The 24,976-nt window shown below is 43.8% G+C and overlaps 1 protein-coding gene and 1 long non-coding RNA gene across 8 annotated transcripts in view; one reads left to right on the top strand and one right to left on the bottom strand.

Moving 5' to 3' along the window:
• Nucleotides 1–24,976, top strand: part of LOC308590324 — a 56,084-nt gene that overhangs the window by 10,778 nt on the left and 20,330 nt on the right. The window contains exons 2-3 of one of the 2 annotated variants that reach the window (XR_014009748.1): nucleotides 20,484–20,569; nucleotides 22,828–22,901. This is a non-coding gene — a long non-coding RNA (uncharacterized lncRNA). Of the gene's footprint in view, nucleotides 1–19,604; nucleotides 20,570–22,827; nucleotides 22,902–24,976 lie in introns of those variants that run through there. The other variant, XR_014009749.1, reaches the window with a different exon arrangement.
• The window catches only part of THSD7B (thrombospondin type 1 domain containing 7B), a 628,355-nt gene continuing 626,840 nt past the window's right edge, over nucleotides 23,462–24,976 (bottom strand). For all 6 annotated transcript variants that reach the window (XM_081199464.1, XM_081199466.1, XM_081199465.1 and 3 more), the window contains one exon: nucleotides 23,462–24,616. In XM_081199464.1, coding sequence (XP_081055590.1) covers nucleotides 24,535–24,616 — 82 coding nt within the window. In that variant the 3' untranslated portion in view covers nucleotides 23,462–24,534. The remainder of the gene's footprint in view (nucleotides 24,617–24,976) is intronic.

Below are 24,976 nucleotides of genomic sequence, written 5' to 3'. Positions count from 1 at the left end.
CTACAAGGCAAAAGTTTTGAGGTTGATAATTTTACTTCTCTCTCTCTCTCTCCTGTTATTATTCTGCTTATGAAATGCTCTCCCTCTCACCCCAACTCCAGCTTACCCTAAACAACCCGAAAAGCTGGGATTCTGGATTAGCCTCTAATTCCCTGTTGTTTTTGTTTCCTAATAAGACAGAGTTCAGAGCCGGGGTAGAGGCGGGCAGGCAGGGAGCTTTTGCTGAATTAGTTGAGGAAGGGCCGTAACATAGCGATCGAGCATCAGCTTTGCATGCAAGGTCTCAGGGACCCCCGAGGGTCATCTAGTCCAACCCCCTGCAATGCAGGAATAGGGCCGTGAATGTCCCCTGCCTGAAACCCTGGAGAGCTGCTGCCAGTCAGTGTAGACAATACTGAGTGAGATGGAGCAATGATCTGACTTGGTCTTATGCTGTTTCCCAGGTTCCTAAAGGTAAAGGGACCCCTGACCATTAGGTCCAGTCGTGACCGACTCTGGGGTTGCGGTGCTCATCTCGCTTTATTGGCCGAGGGTCATGTGGCCAGCATGACTAAGCCGCTTCTGGTGAACCAGAGCAGCGCACGGAAACGCCATTTACCTTCCCGCCGGAGTGGTACCTATTTATCTACTTGCACTTTGATGTGCTTTTGAACTGCTAGGTTGGCAGGAGCAGGGACCGAGCAACGGGAGCTCACCCCGTCGCGGGGATTCGAACCGCCGACCTTCTGATTGGCAAGTCCTAGGCTCTGTGGTTTAACCCACAGCGCCACCTGCATCCCAGGTTCCTATGAACTGTCTAATATAAGGGCAGATAGAAGGGAAAGTCCCATGTCTCCCACCACTCTGTGTATCTCTCCTGTACTTAAAGCTCACAAATGCCACACTGATAAACCCAGGCTAAATAGATGGGGTCCCTTCTCATCTTCCTTGTCAGGCAGCACAACATAGAATGGGGCAGGCTGCAACTACTGGGGAATGTTGGTTAGGATCATAGATGGGATCCATCATAAGCAGTTGGATTTTTCATACATTTGTGTTCTCCGGGGACCCAGGAGGCCTCCCCAACCTTTCAGCCTCACAAAAGCTTTCCGTTTATGTTAGCCTGTGAGGTAGTGCCTTGCTCATGGGTGAGGAGGTATTTGGACCCAGGTCTCCCAAACTCAAACAAACAGAATGTGCTGTGTTTCTGTAGGACTTGGGAGGGCGGGTGTAAGCAGCCAGTGGCCCTCTGGACGTTTTTGGGCTTCCTTCAGCCCCAGCCAGGATGGTACATGGTCATGGATGCTGAGAACTGCAGTCCATCAAAACCTGATTATCAAATTTTGATTGGGTTGCTAATCTCATTCAGCAATTGGTAACAAGGAGCTGTCACCTCATTGGATGCCTGATCTCCCTCCCTCTCCCCCCCAAAAAAAAATTATATTTCTTTTTCCATTCCATGATTCTCATGAGAGTTGCTAAGACAGAAGGCAGCCCCCAAACCATACCATTTCACATACTGAATGAGACAGTTTTCCAAATTTGGAAAATCAATACCAATTGGCAAAAAATAAATAAATAAAGAGACAATTGTAATAAGATGCCTGCGGCTCTCGGTATGGTATTTGTCTGGAGTTGAAACACAACCGATTCATTTCATGTTACTATCACTAGCAAATCTCCATTATTCTAATTGATGCAAGTTGTGACTCCCAGTCAGTGTGAGCTATGATTGCTTGTCTCAGCATGGGAAGTTGATTTTGTGGTCCTGCTGCAAAAATTATGGGTATATGTCAAGTTGATAACTGCTTTCAGAGACCTGCTGAGACCCTGAGGTACAGCTTGCCCACAGCAAGAGCTGTGTCCCTACATTCACACCATAGAGCAGCCAAATAGATGTTTCCTGGGCGGTGGAGCATTAAAGGCAAGCCAGCATGGTGTAGTGGTTGAAGTAGAAGCTGGTTGCTCAGGGTTCAAATCCCCACTCAGCCATGAAGCTTGCTAGGTGACCTTGGGTCAGTTACTGTCGCTAATAGGAAAACAGGAAAATGCCTTAAACAGAATCAGACCATTGGTCCACCCAGCTCAATGACTGGAATATGCTATCCAGTGTTTCAGACATAGTACAGTAGCCATGCCACCCAAAATTGTGAATTTCATGGATGGGGTTCACCTAACCAGTGCCATCAGGGGAAGCCCATGCAAGGATTTGCCCTCGTGCAATGAGGTTTTCCCCACTCTCCTTCCCCCACATGCCCCCCAAAAAACTGGCTCGGGGGCATAATTTTGTCTGGCTTACGAAGATGGAACAACTGGAAGATGTTGAATTCCAACCCACACATTCAAAGCACATTATTTCCCCCAGAGAATTCTGGGAATTGTGGTTTACCTGTCACAGAGCTACCATTCCCAGCACCCTTAGACATCCACAGTTCCCAGGATTCTTTGGGAGAAGTCATGCACTTTAAATGCAGGGGGTGGAATTCAATGTAGGCAACTACTCAGGTATATGAGCTAACACTTGTTCATGAAATGACTTGTTGGTACCTCCCATGGATAGTCCGTTGCTCTGCGTCATGAACAAACAATCTTCCTAGCAAAGGAATGGCTGGCCAGTAGCTGTAACAAATTCAATATTTTTTTTAAAAAGATGGCGGCAAGGGTGCCAGTCACATTTTCTTGCAGTGCAGTCCTCCTAAGCGTTTTTATTCCTTGTTTATTCCATTTATACTCCAAGCAGCTCAAGGCGGCGTAAATGGTTCCTCCCTCCCCAGTTTGTCTCACTACAAATCCCACAAGGTACATTAGGCTTAAAAGAATATCTGCTTTGCAGTCCCAAATTCAATTGTCGGGGAAATGGAGCAAACTGCTGTTTGCCTGCTGCCATCATGTGGTGGGAGGTTCTAATGTTTGCTGTAAATCGTCTAAATGAGCAGAGGTGATCCCTTGCTGTTGGCACTCCCTCCTTACTTCCACCTGCATCTTCCAGCTTGGGGGGGGGGGGTGGCCTCTCTTTCATGCTGATGCCATCCATTATTTTCTGCTCCCTGCCAGCATCTCACTCCACACCTGAACAAGTTACCTGTTTCGAGTGCCAAGTGGCAAAGATCATCGCAGATGCTGCCACCTCTCCCCCCCCCAAACTGTTGTTTGACTGCACCGTGTTACTTCACACAGAAGGTGGGGGGTCCTGGTGTTGGCAGCAAGAGGAGTCAACTTCACCATTGGAGTTGGCTCTTCGCAGTGCAACTTTCACACTGCTGCCAAAGTATCTCCAAAGGGAAAGAACTCAGACAACGAGTTCCCTTCCGCCAGGAAAGCAGAATGGGGAACTGCCACATCGCATGAGTGCTGTTGCGGCTGTTCTTTCCAAAATGATTGAAAACAATTAAAGCTCGCAGCCTTCCTCTGCAGTTCACAGCTGCTGCAGGTGATCAAATACCACTAGGAACATAAGTGCCGCCTCTCTGCTGATGTGAAAAGTAGAAGTGCGCATGAGAGTCTCATTGAAAGCAGCAGAAATCAAGGGTTCCTCAGTGTGTGGGGGACCTCATTGCAGAGCAGTGCTCAGAGTGAGACACATGGTGCGGCATCTAATTACAAGGCAACGATGCTTCATCCAGAGCTGAACAGCTAATCTTGCGAGCTCTGTTTGCTGGCAGGAGGAAATGTCACAAGATGATGTTAGGGTGACTTTCCTTGAACGGAAAGGTTTGCCACCACAGAAACCGCTTTGTTCTCCAAGCAGTGAGAACTCAGGGGTGTCATTGCATACCTCCTTAAGATGAAGGTCACTGGACACTGCAGTGTCTTTGTGATATAGGGTGGAATTCAACTTAGCACCGTGGAGGGGGCAGTGATGCTCGTGGGGAATGATGGCTAATTATGTTTGTTCACGGAGGACATTCTCCTTGATGTTTGGGAATCAACCTCTCTCTCTTTCTCTTTCTCTCTTCTGCTTTTGGAAGAGAGAGTGGGAGTTCAGAGAAACAGTTTTAGAGGCACTCTCACAGTTTTGAGTTTGGAGATTATAAATAGAGAAGCACATAGAGAAATTCTGCCTGGAGTTATTTAGAAATGTAGTGCAGCCTTCGTGTCAGCTGAAACAATTGTTTTTCTGGTAAGCTGGTGCAGGATCAGCTGTTTTGCTACCTACTGCAAGAGTGGTTGTTTTTCTTCTTACTTGTTGTAAATAAAACAGATATGGGAGGGGAAATCCCTAAAAGCAAAATCCTAATTCCTCCACCCGGATGCTGGTGACTGAGAAGGTTGTGGGCATGCTCCTCCACTGGCCTACTAGTGGGAAGAGGGCAAAAAGACCTACCACTGGCAGTTCTCATGCCTGTAGTAGAAATAAGAAAGCTCTGAAATGGTGGGTTGGGAGCAGGGTACTGGGGGTTTGGATCTGCTGGATCCATAGCCTCATGGATCCCAGAAGGGCCCAACCCTTAGGCCCTCAGCTGTGCCATAGCGAAAAATTGTGAAGGGCCTACCCACAAGCACACACAACACAAGGACTTGGAATGCGAGAGTAGATCCACAGTGTTGCTTGCTCTGAGTTTGCTTTGTATGGCTCCAGTACGTCCTGTCTCTATCGAATATATTAAACTGTTTCATAGATGCTTGTGGGCTTTTCTCCACTCAGGGAAATGGGGAGTCTGTAGCAATATGTTGCAGGAAGGTAGAGAACCTTAAGCCTGGGGGCCAAACACCCCCCTTGAGGCATCTCTCTGTGTCCTTTCAGACTCTCCTCAGGCCACATCCCTCAACAGCCCTGCTTCACACTCCCCCCCCCCCCGTGTTTTTGCCTCGCTGGAATGTGTCCTTGAAACCTGATAACACTTCTTGCTTCCCTGGACAGAGGGGTAAGTATCTGTAGAAATTAGCCTACCGTACAAAGCTAAAATTCCTTGCTCCACACACATTGCCTCCCAATGGAATGTGGCCCCATAGAAAATGAAAGAGAAGGAAATGTGGCCCTCAGACTGCAGAAAGGTTCCCATCACTGTCTTTGCAGGACTGATTTAGTGATGGAAGCCCCAAGTTAGGTCAGTCATGCCACATGGCTAAGTTGAAGGTAAAACTGGTGCTCATTTTTATCATGTTGGAAAAGTTTTTGTGTGTTGTGTTATATTTAGGGGGGGGTTGCCAGTTGTGTCTTGTTGTGGTTTTAGTGTAGTATGGTTCTATTATTGTTGTCGTTCTCATTTTATGTATACAGTGTCTAGGAGATTTATTTTATGAGACATATTATAATCACAATAAATAAAAGACAGGTGACCAGACAACAGGGAGCGAAGGCAAGGCATGCGTATATCTGTTTCAATGGAACTGGGATGCAGCAGCGCTTAAAAAATTAGCATCTGCTAACTTGTACCATATGTTTTTGCTATGCAAACCTCCTGTCCTAAGCATACCGGAGCTGAATGTCATTGACATCAATATGTCTGAGGAAGTGCTGACATTTTATTGGCAAACACCGCAGTTATGAAAATGCTGTTCTCTTTGGCAATGAACCACAGGCTATTTCCTAACAATACTGTCGGCTTGATGTATTAAAAACAAACAGTGTTTGGGGATGATGGACAGTGTTTGCATCCACGGCCCCCATTTGAAACTCGCCTATAAGCAGATGGGCTAAACAGACTTTTGCTGTCACATGACATAAAGAGCAGTCTGTTGATACTATGCAAGGATTTTTTTTTTTTTTTTGCAGCATTTATGTTGACTTTTATAAAGAAAAACAAAGCAGCATTTTCAAACTGTTTCATTCCCAAGCGGCTGATAAAAAAGATCTGTTAGTAGCAGACGCCTTCCTGAAGCTTGGAAGCAAGAGTTGGCATCAGATCAGATAGACCCTGACTGTCCTATAAAACTGGTGAACAATCTAGCTTATTTTTGCACCGATCTAACAGGCAAGATACCGGGACGCGGGTGGCGCTGTGGGTAAAAGCCTCAGCGCCTAGGGCTTGCCGATCAAAAGGTCGGCGGTTCGAATCCCCGCGGCGGGGTGTGCTCCCGCTGCTCAGTCCCAGCGCCTGCCAACCTAGCAGTTCGAAAGCACCCCCGGGTGCAAGTAGATAAATAGGTTCCGCTTACCAGCGGGAAGGTAAACGGCGTTCCGTGTGCTGCGCTGGCTCGCCAGATGCAGCTTTGTCACGCTGGCCACGTGACCCGGAAGTGTCTCCGGACAGCGCTGGCCCCCGGCCTATAGATGTGAGATGGGCGCACAAACCCCAGAGTCTGTCAAGACTGGCCCGTTCGGGCAGGGGTACCTTTACCTTTACCTTTAACAGGCAAGACTACCATGCCTTACTGACTGAGTGGGATGTGTGTTTTGAGTCAGACAGGAATGGTGAAGTGTACTCACTGACCAAGATGATGATGATGATGATCTTCCTGCCCCTAAATCAAGGAGTCAAGGCATCTTGCAGAACCTTCTTTTATCCAGGAAGAACAGGCACACATTAAAAACAAAATAAAACAAAACAAACACACCCGCACCCAAAACCGTGCACCTTGGACAATACAGGTATAAGAAAGATTTGTCAGCCCAAACAATTGCCTTCACTTCTCAGCAACCTTCCCATAGCCCCATGCCAGGGGTGGGCAGAGACAAAAGTGGGCAGAGCAATGCATGGAGTTTTTACTATTGTACAGTAGATCTCTTTCAACACACACACACTCACTCACTCCTCTCTGTCCTTCCTCCGGAAAAAGCAAGAGTAATCATGCACTCAGTTTGCAAAACAGGACCAACGAGGAGTGTGGTCTGGGGAGACTTCTGAGGACCAGAGACAGAGGCCAGGAGTGGCTGTGCCTAAGGTTCTCCATGCCTGGAGACTAACTGACTAAAACATCCTAACTAGCCAGAATTGGATAAAGGAAGAAGCCACATGCATGTAAGGAGGAAGGAGAACTGCTCTTACAATCCAAGCCTGCTCTTAAAGAGCATACCCTCCAACATTTCTCCGATTAAAATGGGGATGTCCTATTCAGTAATAATAATAATATTTATACCCTACCCATCTGACTGGTTTGCCCCAGCCACTCTGGGCAGCTTCCAAGATATATAAAAGCATAATAGTGCATTAAATATTTAACAATTTTTAAAAATTTTTATTGCCGCCCTAATCTTTATAGATGCCGAAAAGGCCTTCGATAATGTCTCCTGGCAATTCCTTATTAAATGTATGGAGAGGATAGGAGTAAGAGGGCCTTTTTTGGAAGGAATTAGAGCAATCTATTCAAACCAAAAAGCGAAACTTATCATTAATGGTAACTTAACAACCTCTTTTGAGATTACAAAAGGTACAAGGCAGGGGTGTCCATTATCACCCCTGCTATTCATTATGGTCTTGGAGGTTATACTGAATAAGATTAGAGGAACTTCGGATATAAGAGGGATTAAGATAGGCAAAAAAGAATATAAAGTCAAGGCTTACGCTGACGATCTAGTAATATCAATAGAAGAACCTCTAGAAAGGATAAATACAGTTATCGATGTAATGGAGGAATTTGGGAAGCTATCTGGGTTCAAATTGAACAAAATAAAAACAAAAATGTTGGTAAAGAACTTAGACGAACAATCAAAAAATAGAATGGAATTAGAATCTGGGATAAAAATATCAAAAAAGGTTAAGTATTTGGGTATTTGGCTTTCAACAAAAAATATAAATTTGGTTGAGGACAATTACAACAGGACGTGGAGAGAATGCAAAAGAGACCTAGACAGTTGGAGTAGACTACACCTCTCATGGGAGGGGAGAATGGCTGCTATCAAGATGAACATTCTCCCTAAAATGATATTCCTATTTCAGAACATCCCGGTGATCAGGGGCACAACAATGTTTAAGAATTGGCAGAGGACCCTCTCCAGATTTATCTGGCAGGGTAAAAGGGCCAGAATTAAATATAAGTTGCTCACTGACAAAAGAGACAGAGGTGGGTTTGCGCTCCCGAATTTACAACTATATTATGAGGCCTCGTGTTTATGTTGGGTAAAGGATTGGATAGTGCTGGATAACACCGACTTGCTGGACTTAGAGGGTTTCAATACCAGGTTTGGGTGGCATGCTTACCTATGGCAAGACAAGGGAAGAGTACATAAAAGTTTTTCTAACCATATTATAAGAGGAGCACTGTTGGAAGTGTGGAACAGATGTAAGAACTTGGTAGAAAAAGATACTCCATTATGGCTGTCACCCATAGATATCCTGACAATTAAAAAGGTGAATATGGAAGGTAGAAGATGGACGTATGCTGAACTTCTGAAAAGATCTGAGAAAGGATGGGAAATTAGACCCTATGAAGAGCTAAAAGATAAATTAGCTGGGTGGATACAATTCCACCAAATTAATTCTTTATGGAATGAACATAAAAAAGCTGGAATAAGTAAAAACAAATCCAAATTCCACTTAGAAATAATAGAAGGGAAGTCCAAGCTTCTAACCAAAATGTATAACCAACTACTAGATTGGGATACTATGGATGAAGAAGTAAAAGAGGTTATGATCAAGTGGGCCATAGACGTAGGACACCCTTTAGAATACGAAAAATGGAAAAAACTATGGACCAAGGATATGAAATTCTCAGCATGTGTCGGCCTCCGAGAAAACATGGAAAAGATGATGTACCGCTGGTACATCACCCCAACAAAGTTAGCTAAAATGTACAAAACCGGAGATAAGACCTGTTGGAAATGTAAAAAGAAAGAGGGTGATTTCTTTCATATGTGGTGGTCCTGTGATCTAGTAAAGGAATTCTGGGGATCCGTTTATGATGAACTTAAAAAAATGCTAAAGTATACTTTCCCAAAAAAACCCGAGGCATTCCTTTTGGGGATGGCGGGTAGTGAGATCAATAAAGATGACCAAACCCTATTCCAGTATGCAACAGTAGCCGCTAGGGTACTGCTGGCGCAGAATTGGAAAAAAACCAGCATCCCTTCAATTATGGATTGGCAAAACAAACTAATTGAATACATTGACTTAGCAATAATGACGCAGAAGATTAGGCAGCAGAAGAATACTAAATTTATTAATGATTGGAACAATTTTTTTTCATACATGGAGACGACATTGGGCAACACCAAAATCGCAGTAGGTGTAGTATAAAAACTACGAGGTAGAACATGACAACTAGCAAAAGACACTGCTGTACATATTGTTGAGATGGCGGTCACGTCGCGGTGGTGGGAAGTTAAAGAATGTAAAGATTGTATATTGATTTTTGAACTACTATATTGTTCCTGTTTTTTCTATGTTTCTTTTTATTGTTAATGCTTTTTTTTTAGATGATGGACTATAATAAAAAATTTTTAAACCAAAAAAAAAAAAAAAATATTTAACAATATTTTTAAAATTTCCAAAGGTTGTATAGTTAAGTATCACCTTGGCTCAGGGGTTGCATAACTCCATACCCTCCAACATTTCTCCAATGAAAACACGTCCTAAGGGAAAGCAGGGCATTCCAAGATCAAATCAGAAACCAGGATGGCTTCTGGAAATCTGGGACTGTCCCTGGAAGATAGGGGCACTTGGAGGGTCTGAAAGAGAGACCTCAAACATATGAGGCTTTTCACGTAGGGCAGCATAAGAACATAAGACCCCTGCTGGATCAGGCCAGTGGTCCATCTAGTCCAGCATCCTGTTCTCACAGTGACCAACCAGATTTATGGGGGAAGCTCCCAAGCAGGCACTGAGTGTGCTGGAACACTCTCCCCACTCGCAGTGGCGTAGCGTGGGGGGTGCAGGGGGGGCCGGCCGCACCGGGCGCAACATCTGGGGGTTAGGGTTAGGGGGCGCAAATCCATGGGTTGGGGGCGCAAATCCACGGGTTAGGGGGCACAAATTACTTGCCTTGCCCCGGGTGCTGACAACCCACGCTACGCCACTGCCCACTCGTGATGCCCAGAATCTGGTATTCTGAGAGATACTTTCTACAACAGTGGAAAGGGAACATAGCCCTCATGGCTAGTAGACATGGTGAAAGGTGCTGAAAAATCCCTCTTCTACACAGGTTTTTAAGGCCCTGTCATCTTTTCCATCCCATCACCCTAGATAACATACAAAGTGGGGCCTTAAGCCATCTCCTCCTTCAGGGCAAAAGGACACCCGGAAACTCTGCTTCTTCTTGGGAGAAGAAGACAAGAGTTCTTCCTCTGCCTCTTTGTCTTGCAGCACAGAAGCATCCGCTGCTGGCAACATGCTTGGCGGCTCATATTATTAAGTAACTCTGTTGCTCCCAAAGGGCGACGAGTACAAAACAGGACACACACATTCCTATTTCTAGCAGTCAGTACATCGCCTTAGAACCAGTTGAGCAGAAACAGCCGCACCCCACATTCATGGGTGATTAGTTGCCGCAACAGAAGTTATTGTTCAGAGTGGTGTGGGGGATTGCATTCAATACTGGACAAATTGAACCTGCTAGGGAAGGTGCCTCTATAATTGCCCAAGGGACCCCAGCACTTCTCTAAGCAGTTAATTCATTATTTTTTGCAATATATAAAACAGCTTTGGCAGGTCAGGTGGATTACAGTTCCTTTGCCCCAGGGAACAGCGTATCTCAGGTTCTGATAAACATTTTGCACCATCTGTGTAGTGAGATTGTCACAAAGCATTTCAGATCATTAGTATTGTTCCCACTACAGAGGCAGGTGTGTGTGTGTGTGTGTGTGTGTGTGTGTGTGTGTGTGTGTGTGTGAGAGAGAGAGAGAGAGAGAGAGAGAGAGAGAGAGAGACCACATCTCATAGCAGAGATCCCCTTCCTCAAAATCTCGTGTGTTGGATTCATTATTCTGAACATTGCCACCACCCATGAATTCATGATAGTCTACTTCCTCCTGTTCAGAAACTGCTGGGCAGTTTTGAGGTGTGCAGTCTAGTGTCAACTGCATCCCTGCTGCTCTGTCCATTTGCAAATCAGGGTTGTGCTCTTTTCTCAAGGGGCCAGGCGTGAGGGTATGCTCACAAACAAATGCCAACACCTCTTGCTTCCCTTCATCATTTTATTCTGCACTGGATCGAAAGGCTAGGTCTTGGGGGACTTCTCTGGTTGTTGCGTTGTCCTGGATAGGTTCCCGCTGTCTATTCCACGGTATCTAATGAGAGTGATAGTTCAGTTGATAAAGCACGACACTGATAATCTCAGAGTCGTGGGTTCAAGCCTGACATTGGGCAAGAGGGTTGCATTGCAGGGGGTTGGACTAGATGACCCTTGTGGTCCTTTCCAACTCTACAATTCTATGATTCTGTGATTACTAGGGTATGGTCTAGAGCAGTGTTTCCCAACCGGTGTTCCGCGGCACACTAGTGTGCCGTGAGACATCGGCTGGTGTGCCGTGGGAGGAAGGCGGGCGAGTCGGGCGGTGAGAGGCGGCGGCGGCGGCGAGGATCCGCGTCGAGCCGGGGGCGGCTCCGCGGTGGTGGTGCCGAGCGGCGGGGCAGCGCGCGCAAAAGGGAGGATCGCGAGACAGCGGAGGAGGAGGAGGCCGGCATGTCCGGGCAGCAGCAGCAACAACAGCAGCAGCAACTCCCGCCGCCGCCCCCTCCTCCGCCCGCTATCGCCGCCACCACCACAACAGCCGCCGCCGCCTCAGCTGCCCTCGCTCTGCTGCCTCCTCCCACCCCGGCAAGGGGGAGGGAAAAAACTTTCGCTTTTGTGCGTCCCTCCCGGCGTGACGCTGCGCGCTGACGTCATGGGGCGGGGCTTTAATGGTGGTGTGCCGCGAGATTTTTTTCCGGCTAACAGGTGTGCCGTTGCCCAAAAACGTTTGGGAAACACTGGTCTAGAGTATGTTCCCAAGATAGCTGAAAAGCAGGATACTAATGTAAGAAAATTAATAAATATGTTTAATCCATTGCAATAAAATTACAAAACCTGTGGCAATTTCAAGGTTATCAAATACTTTTTTCTGGGTTTTCTATTGATTTTCTGTCGACTGGACTATCAGTCTGGGTTATGTCCTATGGGTGGTACCTGATCAGAGTCTTGGGCTTGACAAAGGAGGGATATACTGGAATATTCAAGTGGTCTGTGTCCAGGGATAGGGAGCATATATTTTTCCCCAGCTGAGTGTGATGACATCTACCTCTGCGTGTGTCTCTGTCACTCCCCATGAGTTGGAGAGCAAACTTCTGGAGTGGGGAATACCCATGGAGGCTCCCCATGTGATTTAGAACCCTGATCTTCTGGGGTTTCGAATCAGGCATGGAGCCTCCAGTTGTACAGTAAACATTGGAAACTAGCTAGATGCATAGAGAAGGTTAAATGAGGATGTATTAATCCTCACACACACAGCGTACAATAACTTTCTGGTTGATCGTTACCATTGTAGTGCACTAGATGGTGCTACAGCTTTCATTTAGAGAGAATAATCAAGGGTGACTCTTTGAGGTGAACTCAAAGGTAAGGGAATTCAGGACGGCTTGGGATTAAATCTGATGCAAAGTTTAATATATGATGCCAATTGTTTTCTGGTGGTTAGTTGCTTGTGGAAATATGTTTCCCCACCAGCTTTTTCTGCTTGGTTCATCTTTTACGATTTAGATTGCTTTGACTTGTGCATTCAATCTATATCTTATTGTTAAACCCCTTCGAGCTTGACTTCCCGCAGACTCAAAGGCATTATTTGGGTCTATATCTAAAGTATTTAAATGTGTTTAGGAACAGCATATTTAAACTTTCCAAGCTTCTTTGATCAGCAGGAGCGGAAGCAGAAGCCTAAGATACAGTACGTAACAGCATGTACTCCGCTGTGGCACCTCACACTTATCGCAACAGCTACAAGGGGGAGACCTGGGACAGAATAACACAGGAACAAAGCCCCTTCTGCAGCTGAGAGGAGGAGGAAGTGATGATCATAGAATCATAGAGTTGTAGCGCTGGAAGGGACCCCTGAGGGTCATCAAGCCCAACACCCCTGCAGTGCAGGAATCTCAACCAAAGCACCCATGGTAGTTTTCCTCTTGCTAGTGATGGGAGCAATGTCAAAAGTGCACAGATGAACATTTGTAGTGCAAAAAGGAAGTTTTCAGGGGCTGAAACATTCCTTCAAACACACACACACTTCACTGCATTTTGGTCCCTGATTTGCGCCACCTTGCCTCCAATCTGCCCATATAAAACAAGTTGTTGTCAATAATTATGTTCCTAGTCAACCGGGGATTATGTTGTGGATGTCATGGTGTGTGATCACATAGCTAAGTAGCTAAATGATGCCATCTCAAAGCCAGTTCAGAGTGAGGGAAATGCTTCCTGCTCTCACTCTGAATAGGAATACCCCGCATTTGGAAGCTGCTTTTTCAACATAGAAATGGGACACTATTTTGATTGCTTGTTTGTTTTTTGAACACACACTCCCACAGCTTTATTAGAGACTATGGGAGAGAAAGACAATATAGGCAAATATAAAGGGCCAGCTGCTATAAGACCATTGCTTGACGGTGCTTTGCAGTTTCCTTAAACACGTTATTTAAATCCCCCAGGAAGCAATTTTCCTGCAGTGCTACAAAGCCCTCAAATGGAAGTTAAGATATACATTCAGTGCTTTTTTCTTAAAAAAAAAAGTTTAGCAGTACTCTCATTTTGACTCAAGAAAATCATCATTTTATAGTTCAGATGGGGGCGGGGGAATACAGTAAATGGACAAAAGTACAAAGATTCACAAAATGTTTAGTAGTATGCGTACTCCTGTGGCCCCCTAGAAAAAAGCACTGTATACATATATACATATATAATTTTATTTGTATGACGTCTTTCCACAATTCAAGCCATGCTCCAGGTGGCTTACAGTATGAAAAAATACAACATAACCAAAGTAGTTATAAAACCATAAACAAAAGATTAAAAAGACACAAGCAAACTTAGCAATTTCCCTGTAAATCACAAGAGCTAAAAAAAAATACGAAAACCCAACAGCAGCAACCCTCTATCCAACAAAAACTCCCTCCAAACAATGCCCCAGCCCAGGAGTCAGTTCAGCAGCTGAAGCTTTTGTAGCTGGAGTCAGTCAGGGCCCTTCCCAGGCCATGGGTGATATGTGGTAAGGTCTTCCAGGACTCACATTTTTTTAAAAAAAAACCCCCACACATTTCTAACTTTATACGAGTACTTAGATCAGCGCTTTCCAAACTGTGTGTCGCAACATGTTAGTGTGTCGGCTGCAGTGTGTAGGTGTGTCACACAAACCCTCCCCACACTCCTCCCGGGGCTGGAAAGGTGTTAGTTTAACTTCCGGTTTGCTAGTAAAACTGAATTACCATGTTGCAAAATGATGCATGTCTAAGAAGTGTGTCACCAACATGAAAAGTTTGGAAAGCTCTTACTTAGACTAATTTGCTCCCTTTGGCCGTGCTGTGCTGTGACAGTGAATAACATTGTGGCCAGCCAGGGAGGAAGATGGGGCATTGCAGTGGTAAGCATGTGTTCACACATTGGTGTCTGCATGTGTGGAGCTTTGTGTGGCTGTGTAATTTATAGACTCATGCCATGCCTACAGAGGACTCTTCAGCCTTTCTGCACCTTCTCAGTCCATTCTCTGTTCAAGTGCAGGCTTTGGAACTAAGGTTGTTGTTGTTGTTGTTGTTGTTGTTGTTGTTGTTGTTGTTGTTGTTGTTTCTACTTTGCTTTCCCCATTCTTCTTGGCCCACTCTGTACTGGATGCAGAAGGTGGTAAGTCTCTTGGGATGGGTACAGTTAACTAGATGGGTTTGGTCACATTGTCTGGCATGAAGGTGCGGGGAAAATTTATGTTACATAAGGGAAAAGTTTATGTTGGATAAGGGAACTTAAGCACCTTCAGAGTTGAAAGGCGTTTCTGGAGGCCAGCTGCTCTGAGTTTGGGGCCCCATAGCTTGGATATGGGATGTCCTTGAGGCTATCCTGCCACACCCAGCCAGAGTTGTGGGGCTTCATGAGGGTTTGTGGGGCTGCATAAGGAAGACCTTCCTACTCGCTTTAAGGTGGGGTCCTGGCTTTGGGGCTATGCCTAATGCTCTTGGGTGTGGTCAGAATTCAGCTCACCTAAGGTTGAGGTTGCAGTTCTCACAATTCTCATTTTCCCTGCTGTTGCCATTAATAAAATGTGACCCTAGTTCATGTGTCGGCCTTGTTCCTGCATTTTGACAAAAATCTGGTTATGGTACACAACCTGAAAAAGAGAAAACTTGGTGAATGATCTTGTCTCTTTGGAAGACAAAAAGGACCCATCTTTTCCCTTTAACTGTGTCAGTGTTGATTACAAACAGTCCCAGTCTTTTAAAATAGTTGTGGGGGCTTTGTAATAGGTTATAGGAAGGCTTTTCGTGTGTGTGTGTGTGTGTGTGTGTGTGTGTGTGTGTGTGTGTAAGAGAGACAGAAAGACACACAGAGAGTGTGTCAGTCAGTCAGCCAGCCAGCCAGCCAGCCAGCCAGACATTTGCAATATTTACAAGTTTAATAGCGGAGATCCCGAGCCTGTTGTGTGTTTCTTTAAACTGTATTAAGAGTCAAACAATCTTATGACAACATACCAGTTACAAAGGGATGAAATATTCAGTCCTACACTTGAAATTGCTGTCAACAATTCAGAGGCGAGTGGACTTCTGTAGTTAAGAAGTCCCAAACACACAAACACTTTATGACGGCGTGTTATAGCAGAAAGTTGCATATAAAAACCTTATAGGATCAAGAGAGAATAAAGGGAAAGTAACTTATTGAGTATTTTTTGAAGAAATCAACTATAAAAGTTTTTAACCTTGTCTGAGGCCAATGAAAAGGAAGGCTTTGATTCTTTGAAATAGGAGGGTTCTGCATTGTGTGTGGATTCGGTGTTTCCACCCCTTTCCACATCACAAAGAGGCCAGTGAAGACCAAGATTTGTCCAGTGAAATATTGTCTGCTGGTGTGAATTCTAGGTGTGATGAATGAAGGTGCCTGTGGAAGTGTAAGAGAAGGAAGTCCTTTCTATATATTTCTTTTGTATCCATGGATCTAAGAGAGGAATGAATTTCTTAGAATTCCTTTTAAACACAAAAAAGAAACACATTTTTGCCTTCCGTGATTTTTACATTTTCAACCAGAGCCTACCCTTTTCTCTTTCTTGTAAAGGAATACATATAATTCATGTTATTCCCAGGGGAGGAGTGCACTGACCCCCCCAACATCCACCTTATTTTTATACAGTGGTACCTCGGGTTACATAAGCTTCAGGTTACAGACTCCGCTAACCCAGAAATAATACCTCGGGTTAAGAACTTTGCTTCAGGATGAGAACAGAAATTGTGCTCCGGTGGCACGGCGGCAGCAGGAGGCCCCATTAGCTAAAGTGGTGCTTCAGGTTAAGAACAGTTTCAGGTTAAGAACAGACCTCCGGAACGAATTAAGTAGGTACCTGAGGTACCACTGTATCTGTGTTTTTTGAACAAACCTTACTTGTTTCTTATTTGCTACACACACTCTCCACTTTTATCACTAATTTGTGTTCTCAGCCACTCTGTATACAGTGGTAACTCAGGTTAAGAACTTAATTTGTTCTGGAGGTCTGTTCTTAACCTGAGGTACCACTTTAGCTAATGGGGCCTCCCACTGCCGCCACGCCACCGGTGCGCGATTTCTGTTCTCATCCTGAAGCAAAGTTCTTAACCCGAGGTACTATTTCTGGGTTAGTGGAGTCTGTAACCTGAAGCGTCTGTAACCCGAGGTGCCACTGTAATATGAAGCTCTGTGTCCCTCCATTCACTATAATAAGGAATCTAAAAATGACTATAACTCTAACCCTTTTGGCCAAAGTGGATGAAATGTACAGGCCTTGGAGAGCCCTCCAGAGTGCTATAAGCCTTCCAAATTGCAGACAAATGGGTCCAGGTCACTTTTGCAGGGGAAGTTAAAAGGGATTCACTTTCTTCCATAATCCATTGCAGGCATGTCCCAACAGGTAGATCGTGATCTACTGGTAGATCACGGAGTGTTCCTGGTAGATCCTGGTTGACCTCTGGCCCCTCAGTGATCTCCTTACAAAAAAGCAAAAAAAGCAAACCCCCCCCCCAACTTTGGCTTTCTAAAAAAAGCTGCACAACTTTGGGTAGATCACTGCCAGTTTTTTTATACTGTGAGTAGATTGCAGTCTATTGAGAGTTGGACGTCCCTGCATTGCAGCAAAGGGAGAGCAGGCGTTTGTCTCTCTCTCACCTTAGAATAATTAAGAGGTGGCTAAATGGTGTGTAGTATTGGCTGTACATTTTTTTAAAACCTTGCAGCTTCACACTGGTTTTTCCAGTGCTTGTTTCTGTCCTACAACAGGCCTTACAATATGATGATGCTTAGAACACAGAGTGGAGTTCTGAAGAGCTCTGGGTTTTGTTGTTAAAGCAGAGAGATATAGGATTTTAAAAAGAGGCTTTTAACTTCTTTTTTAAAACATCCACAACTGTGCTTTAACAGATAAATAAATCTAGTCTTTGTCAGTCGTCCACAGGCAACTTTTGGATGACCTCACCGCTTGAAAGGCCCATGGACCCAAAGGAACATAGAGATATAGAAAAGCATGTAAAGCTTTCTATAAGGTACAGAAAAGTACCGAAAGGACAAAGCAACACAAGGCTATGTAGCAGCCCTGATCCAACTGGGGGGAAGTTATTGACATTGTGCTTTGACACAGAAGAAGAGGAAGACCCACGCCCTCAAAAATAAACCACCCCACCTCAATACACCTCACTATTCAGATCATGCATGTAACCAATGCACACCCCTAGTTACTGCATTCTAGCATTGCATACATGCCTAATGTTAATAATATAGGCTGTTGGACAATCTACATATGCTGAAATTCCCTCTTTATGACACTGTTAAAGGGAGCTCTGATGTACAGCAATGGCCCCCTTGCCTGCATTGTAGGGAAACCTAGGAGAACTTGGGACATCAGACTAAGATTGGAGATTGGGGAGAAAGAGTTGGAGTAGTCAAAAAGGTATATATCTGATATATACTTTCATTTGCTTTTTCAGGAGCAACAACAAATCAATAGACATTCTCGCATCTAGCCATCATAGAATTGTCAATATAATCTCTCTCCAGTCCAGGTGCATAGACTATGCCATTTTTTGAAAGGCATTGACAAAAATAAAACTTTCAGCTCTTTATTGAATGGAAGAAGTCACAATGAAGTTATTCTTTATCCCAGCTCCCAAATTTCAACAACGTTCTGATCTTTAAACGCATAGTTTGATGGTTAAGAAACAGCATTTCAGTATTGCAAATTATCTCCAAATCTCCTGCATTTCATATACACATGCCAATGTCTGTGGGTTAACATGGTGGGAGGGCTTTGCAGGGCGTGCAGTATGAATGCCTGGTTGAGGGTTTTCAATCTTTAGTTCCCTGGAGGAACTCACTCTGCATTCCTTTCTGAGCACTCCATTGCCCAGCTAGCTGTGTGTGGTCTGATGCAGGAATCTGAAATGAAGGCTTGGCTCCATGGTCAGTCTCAGATCTAAATTTACAAGGCCCACTTCCACATCCCTCTGGGTACCTGCAAATATGCCTCCCCCCCCCAAGCTTTGCTGTTGTGTGGAAATCAGCCCTGGTACTTTCCCCTACAGTTGGTGTTTTTGCTCTCCCAGGGATCTATAAGTCATCCATCATCGCTTGTCTTAACTGATTCAGCCACCTCTTAAACAAAGAAAGGTGGAAAATGGCAAATCCAAATTACTTAATTATTTAAGTTGTATTACTTACCGACTGCGCAGAGGTGTTTGGAGGATTGATTAGCTAACACGGCTGCGAGGAGCTCTGAAGACAAAAAACTGCAACTGAGCAATAAATTGCAGGTCACCAAGCCCTGAGTCAGCTCTTCTGAAATCAATGGAAGCCATTTAATGGCTTGAGCGAACAGAGGCTCAAAATGCCAAATGAACACATTGGCCTTTGCTGTTAGTGTGCTGGCTGCCAATAGGCATTAGCTACACACATGTAAACTCCCCTTGGTGTAGATTCAACCTTCTTTGAACTCCTGTGACATGCATTAAGAAAACACTGTGGCTATTTTCCTAATAGAATGCAGGGGCTGGGTTGAAATTGAAGATCTTTCCTATAAATTGGGCTCTTTAGGAGATGCGCCTACAAACCATCGATTGCACATCGCACACAAGTGGGATGGAATGCCAGTATCCTAGCAATGCCTTTAAGAGCAATTTGAAAAAGTGAAAAGCATTCCTTTTCTACTATCCTTTGGACATCCCATCTGCCTGAACTAATGGCTGATTAAAGCATAATGAATTTGTATTAAATGGTTCTCCCCTCACAAGTGAAATGCCTGCATTAGGAATAAACTTTAAAGAATTCTCTCTCACTCGCATTCAGAGGAAAATTATTACTCTACTGGGATAAGTAGGAGTTTTGCCATTGTATTAAATTCAGAAATAATTGTACCTCTTTGGTTGAAGTTATTGTATTTACCAGGAGGAAAAAAACAGTAACATTGATTTTTGCTTCCTATTCCGTGCAAATAGCTTTTCCAAATGGATAGTCATCCTGTAAACTTTTAACCCACATTTTTGCCCAAGCCAGTTTTGCATTCTTCTGTAACTGAGTGCGTTAACCAGCAAAACTAAGTACATTTATCAAAGTGGAAATATTTGCTTGTAGCCATTTCTTCAGTGGAATTCATTATTCAAGATACAGGAGCAGCCGTATTTTTTAAACGAGGGTATAATGCATTTGACTGAAATATAACTGTAGGCACTAAAATACATAGAAAAACTAAATAAGAACTGTGATAATCACTAATAACTACTCAAAACTGAGATTTCATATATGCCACTTCTTATCCACATTCAAGAGGCCACTAGTAACAAGGGGTGCTGACAGGACTTGTCTACACGTGCAACAGAATGAGATGAGGTGATGGAGGTGGACCACTCTATTTCATACCCATTTTTGAATGTTTCCCTATTTTAAAAACTGGATTTTTTTTTAAAGCACAGGCCTGGACTTGGACTATAATCTCTCCCCCTGATATACTATCTTTCTACTTGCAGAGACATTATTTATTCTTATTGTGGTAATATTACTAGATGTTTTCCATTACGTGCGTGCATGGCGACAAATATGTACATGTGTACTCGGTGGACACATGCAATGAGATATTTAGCTTAGAGTCTTGTTTGCCTTGGGGATATTATACTGCATACTAGGAAATGAGTATTTAGAGGACAAGCCAAGGTTCAGAATCAAGACAGAAAGACAGACAGGTTGATTGATTTTGGATTAATAGGAGGCTTGTTACAGAATGAAAGAGGGCAAATGGAGGTAGGAAATCTCGCATGCCAAATATGGAGAAAAATGTATGGCGAGAGATGCCAGACAGACAAGTGGGCACCCAAATTGTTAAAAATGAGAGGAGTTGGATAAGAGCGAGTCACTGGCACCAGTGTAGCTAAGCTTAGAAACAGAAAAGTTAGAGAGAGAATTGCGGCTTTCTTGTACGAGGCTGTACATCACATAGTGATGTGTTTGTTCCCTAGGCTCCTCAATGGAACTGAGTTCAGAACAGCAGCAAAAATGGAGAAAGGAAATGAGTACCAGGAGGCAGGAGAGGAATGGAGCCCAGGTAACTAACTACATACCATAGAAAAGCAGGGTTTTGATGGGCAACGAAAAATCGCATGGGCTGGAAGGTTCCTATATTAATGGCTGCCAAGGAGCTCTTCAGTGGTGGTGGTGACACTTCCATACAAGGCTCTAAGAAGGTGCAAATTCGGGGTCTGCTCTTGGATAGTTGGATAGCCCAGTTGGTTTGAGCGCGACGCTGATAATGTCAAGGTTGCAGGTTCGTTCCCTGTAAGGGGCAGCTGCATATTCCTGCATTGCAGGGGGTTGTACTAGAATACTAGATGATTCTCAGAGTCCCTTCCAACTCTATGATTCTGTGCTTAAGTTATGAACTGAGTGACGAGAGAGCCATTTGCACAAGAAGTGTTCTCAAGCAGATATACCTAATACATAATGAGACAATACAGTGGTGCCTCGCAAGATGAAATTAATCCGTTCCGCGAGTCTCTTCGTCTAGCGGTTTTTTCGTCTTGCGAAGCAACCCTATTAGCGGCTTAGCGGCTTAGCGCTATTAGCGGTTTAGCGGCTATTAAAGGCTTAGCGGCTATTAAAGGCTTAGCGGATTAGCGGCTAAAAGGCTATTAGCTGCTTAGAGGCTTAGAAAGGGGGGGGGCGAAAAAAACCCGGAACACTCGCAAGACGTTTTCGTCTTGCAAAGTAAGCCCATAGGGAAAATTGTCTTGCGAAGCAGCTCAAAAACGGAAAACCCTTTCGTCTAGCGGGTTTTCCGTCTTGCGAGGCATTCGTCTTGCGGGGCACCACTGTATCATTAATTGCTACAAATTAAGGTCAGCCAATACAATTGTTGCCCTGACTGTCCCTAAGCCCAACCAACGTTGTTGACCTTTGTTTAAGGATTTCCCCCCAAAGTTGTGGAGCAATTTTTAGGATTGAAGTTGTTGAGCTTTTTTTAGGGTTGTAATTCTTGAGGTTTTTTGAGGATTTTACCCAACAAATAAACTGCTACAGACAGAGGCTGGATTAAACCGACCGGTGGCAGAGCACCTTGAGAGCAGTGGGAACAAACAAACGTGGCATTTCTCCCAATTTGAAGTTGCCTGTTCTACACTACCACCTTGAGAAATTATAATACTCGCCTACAGTGTAAAGTTGAGCACTCTGTTCTACCACTTCAGTATTCTCCCATCTTATTCTGCCTGCAGGTGTAGACCCAATGTAATAAGCATGCACTTTTTATTGAAGGCATGAAGATTAGAATGCTATTATAATTTAGGTGGCTGGGAAGAAGGTTGAGTTCATGGTGATGATTTCATTGGAATAAGTGCTAAAAAAAAGTCAAACACCACTCCACTGAAAGACTGTATTCAAAAGTGATCACTTAGACTCTTAACTGACTTGGAACAAAAATTGTTCACATTGTGCGGAAGCTTAATCCATTCTGATGGGTAACAACTTTAATACATCCAAAAAGTCGGGTTGTGAATATCTGATATACTGCCTTGCAGTTTAGAATAGAATGACATTGCTTTTAAAATAATCTGCCCCTTCACTCACATATGGTAATAAAATTACGTTCCAGGGAAATTAACATCAATCTTGTAGAACTTGGTTAAATATTTAGCAAAGCTTGCGCTAACCATAAATGGGCCAATCTTTCCTTTCTTTCAGAACAATAGAGATGTCAATTTAGCTAATGGTAATTGTCTTCCCAGGAGCCCCTTATGGACAAAAGGAAATTCTTTACTATCTTTTAAGGATTATATTATGACAAATTTCATTCTGCCTTTGTCAGAGCAGTCACTGTGGCATAAGTTGAAGCTCAAGAGTGGAATAAAACCTAAGATGAGGGCAGCCGTGCCATTTACGACCCATCTAGTTGTGTGGGGCTGGTTGCTTCTGCTCTGGTGAGAAGCCAGGCAGCAAACTGACCTTTCAACCATCATAGTGCTAAATTAGGTGTCATTGTAGGCAGGGGCCGTGTCAGAATGTGGCCAACAGGCTTTTGAGATGGATATGAGATCTCCTGCCCTTTCTCTTCCACTACCCATTAGAAAAAGAGGGGGGATTCAACAAACTAGTCCTAGTCTCAGAAGCCTACATAAGGACTTCTGCTAGCACAGTGGGACTTTTGTTCCTTCACCCCCCTACATACCCTTTAAATTGGCTTGAGCGGGGACAGGAGAATTCCCAGAACAGCTTGCTGGTGAGGTCATTTTAACTACCTAACAACATCCCTGCTTGTAGTGCTCTGGCCTTAAGGGAGAAAATTCATATCTATCTATGGCTTCTTTTCAGATGGAAATCACCAGAACTCAGAACTCTTAGATGGGCATCATTACCATGATAAGAGAACAAGAGAGGCATTCATGGTGAGTTCTGACACCTCTTTTTCCAGAGAAATAGCACCAAAATCTCCAAAACCATTCAGAGTGGTGGTTGGACTATTTTTAACTTAGTTAGCAATGACAGCTAGATTATTTTCTGTTGGCTGCTTATTTATTTATTGGCCAATGCCATAGCTGTCAACTTTTCCCTTCTCTTGTGAGGAATCCTATTCGGAATAAGGGAATTTCCCATTAAAAAAAGGGAAAAGTTGACAGGTATGGCCAATGCAGGGGGAAGGGTAGCTTTCAATTGTGGATATACCGGCTGTAGTAGAGAGATACATGCAGCTCTTTTGAGAACATCTAAAGACAAGTTCTTCATTCAGAGAAACAGACCTGTAATGGAGAACATCTTCACCTCTTGAGACTTACTGAATCTAGTTTTTCATACATAATTGCAACATGAACCCATTTTGAATCCCTCTCTCATACATTTGGCTCATGAATGTGGTATGTTTAGGTTATCAGGAGATTTTCATTCTGTTGGACCAAAAAGAAAGCCTTTTACTGACAGAGATTGCAGTGTGCCTGGGTCAACATTCCCACACTCTTTAGCTTTTTATTTGCTTATAAATACATGTCAATACCACAAGATGGCACTTCCTTACTTGCAACATATACTATTACAAACACGTATCTTCTTCAGGATGTTCAGAATGTAGACTTGGAAACCTTTTTAAAACGCAAGGCCTTCTACAAACAGTACTTTGTGTGTGTGTTAATATGTATAATAAATAAGGTCAAGAATAAACTTTAAAAAAAAAGAATTTACAAATATTCCAGATAATAAAGTTTAAAATACAAAAGCAGAATTCATATTAAACAAACTGAATTACAGTTTTCAATGGTTAAAAATGTATCTAAATGGCTTAATACTAATTTAAAATATATATTTGAGCACTTTCATCTTCCTAGTCATCAAAACATCTGCCAGTTTCTTTTTCTTCTTCTTCCTCTTCCAAAAAAACAGGGTTACAAAGCAATCTGGGTCTTGTGCTGCAAAATTTTTCCCAGTGCTTGTTATCCTGCTCCTCTGATCTCAATCTGAAGGGAAATCAGATTGTTTTCCCATCTAAGAAACCCAAGAACTTAGAAAACGAAGGGAATTCCAGACATTTTTGAGAAACGTATGAATCAGTTTCACAGTTCAAATGTAACTCAAATGTTAACACTAGAAAACTCATTGCTGAAAGAGGTGAAGAATAAAGAAGCTTGCACTAATATAGTGCGTAATGATGCCATGTCGAACTTGTCCTTTACAGTAAATGTCACCTTTCTTCCCCCCAGGATTGTCATGCTTTTAAAGGTAAAAATCAGTAGTAGCCTGCAGATTGACTTGTTCATCCTTATTCCCATTGATAAACAGGAATGATGCATTTCTCAGGTCCCCCTTGGGAAAAGTGTTGCCAAGTTATAGAAGGTCCTTGAGTGCCATGTTCTTCAGATAAACCAAAAGGCAAAACTGCTACATTTGCAAACTGTATTCTGCCCATGTGTATCAGCAATTGTGAGATGCTTCCAACAAACATAAATAAGATCCAAACCGAGAAAGGGAAAAAAATGGTGGGTGGGGAAGCAGTTAAGGCAGTTGATGTCTACATTTGGATTTTGGTCCACGTCACATGTCAACATCTCCATCGTAGGCTAGGGTCAGACACTTCGGTTGTGGAGGAGCATGTTGCTGCTGCTTTGGCTTTTTGCTAAAAGGGGGGAGAAAACATCTCTTTAGAAAACTTAAAATATGAATTAAATATAATGTAGTGGGCTTCCAGGTCAGCTCTGCCTTAATGGAGGCAGCCCCTACGACAGCAGGAGATAGTTGGTGAAAGAAGAACAAGGATGATTGAGGGTAATCATCCTTGTAGTTTCCCCCCAGGGACCAGAGAAACGGACTTCACTCGCAGTTCATCTTGGTACCTGGCTCTTGGACTGGCATGGAATATGGGGGCTGGACAAGGAGGCGCTGAGTGCAAAAGCACCAAGCCTGCCGAAAAACCCCCAACGCCGCCATTAAGAAGTAGAGGTTCTCTTGTTAATTAGACTAAAGTAAAATAATACAA

This window comes from Podarcis bocagei, assembly GCF_964188305.1.
Source record: "Podarcis bocagei genome assembly, chromosome: 1".
In the NCBI taxonomy this organism is placed as follows: Eukaryota; Metazoa; Chordata; class Lepidosauria; order Squamata; family Lacertidae; genus Podarcis; species Podarcis bocagei.
Note: the sequence above shows the minus strand (reverse complement) of the source record. Positions and strands in the feature narration are given on the sequence as shown.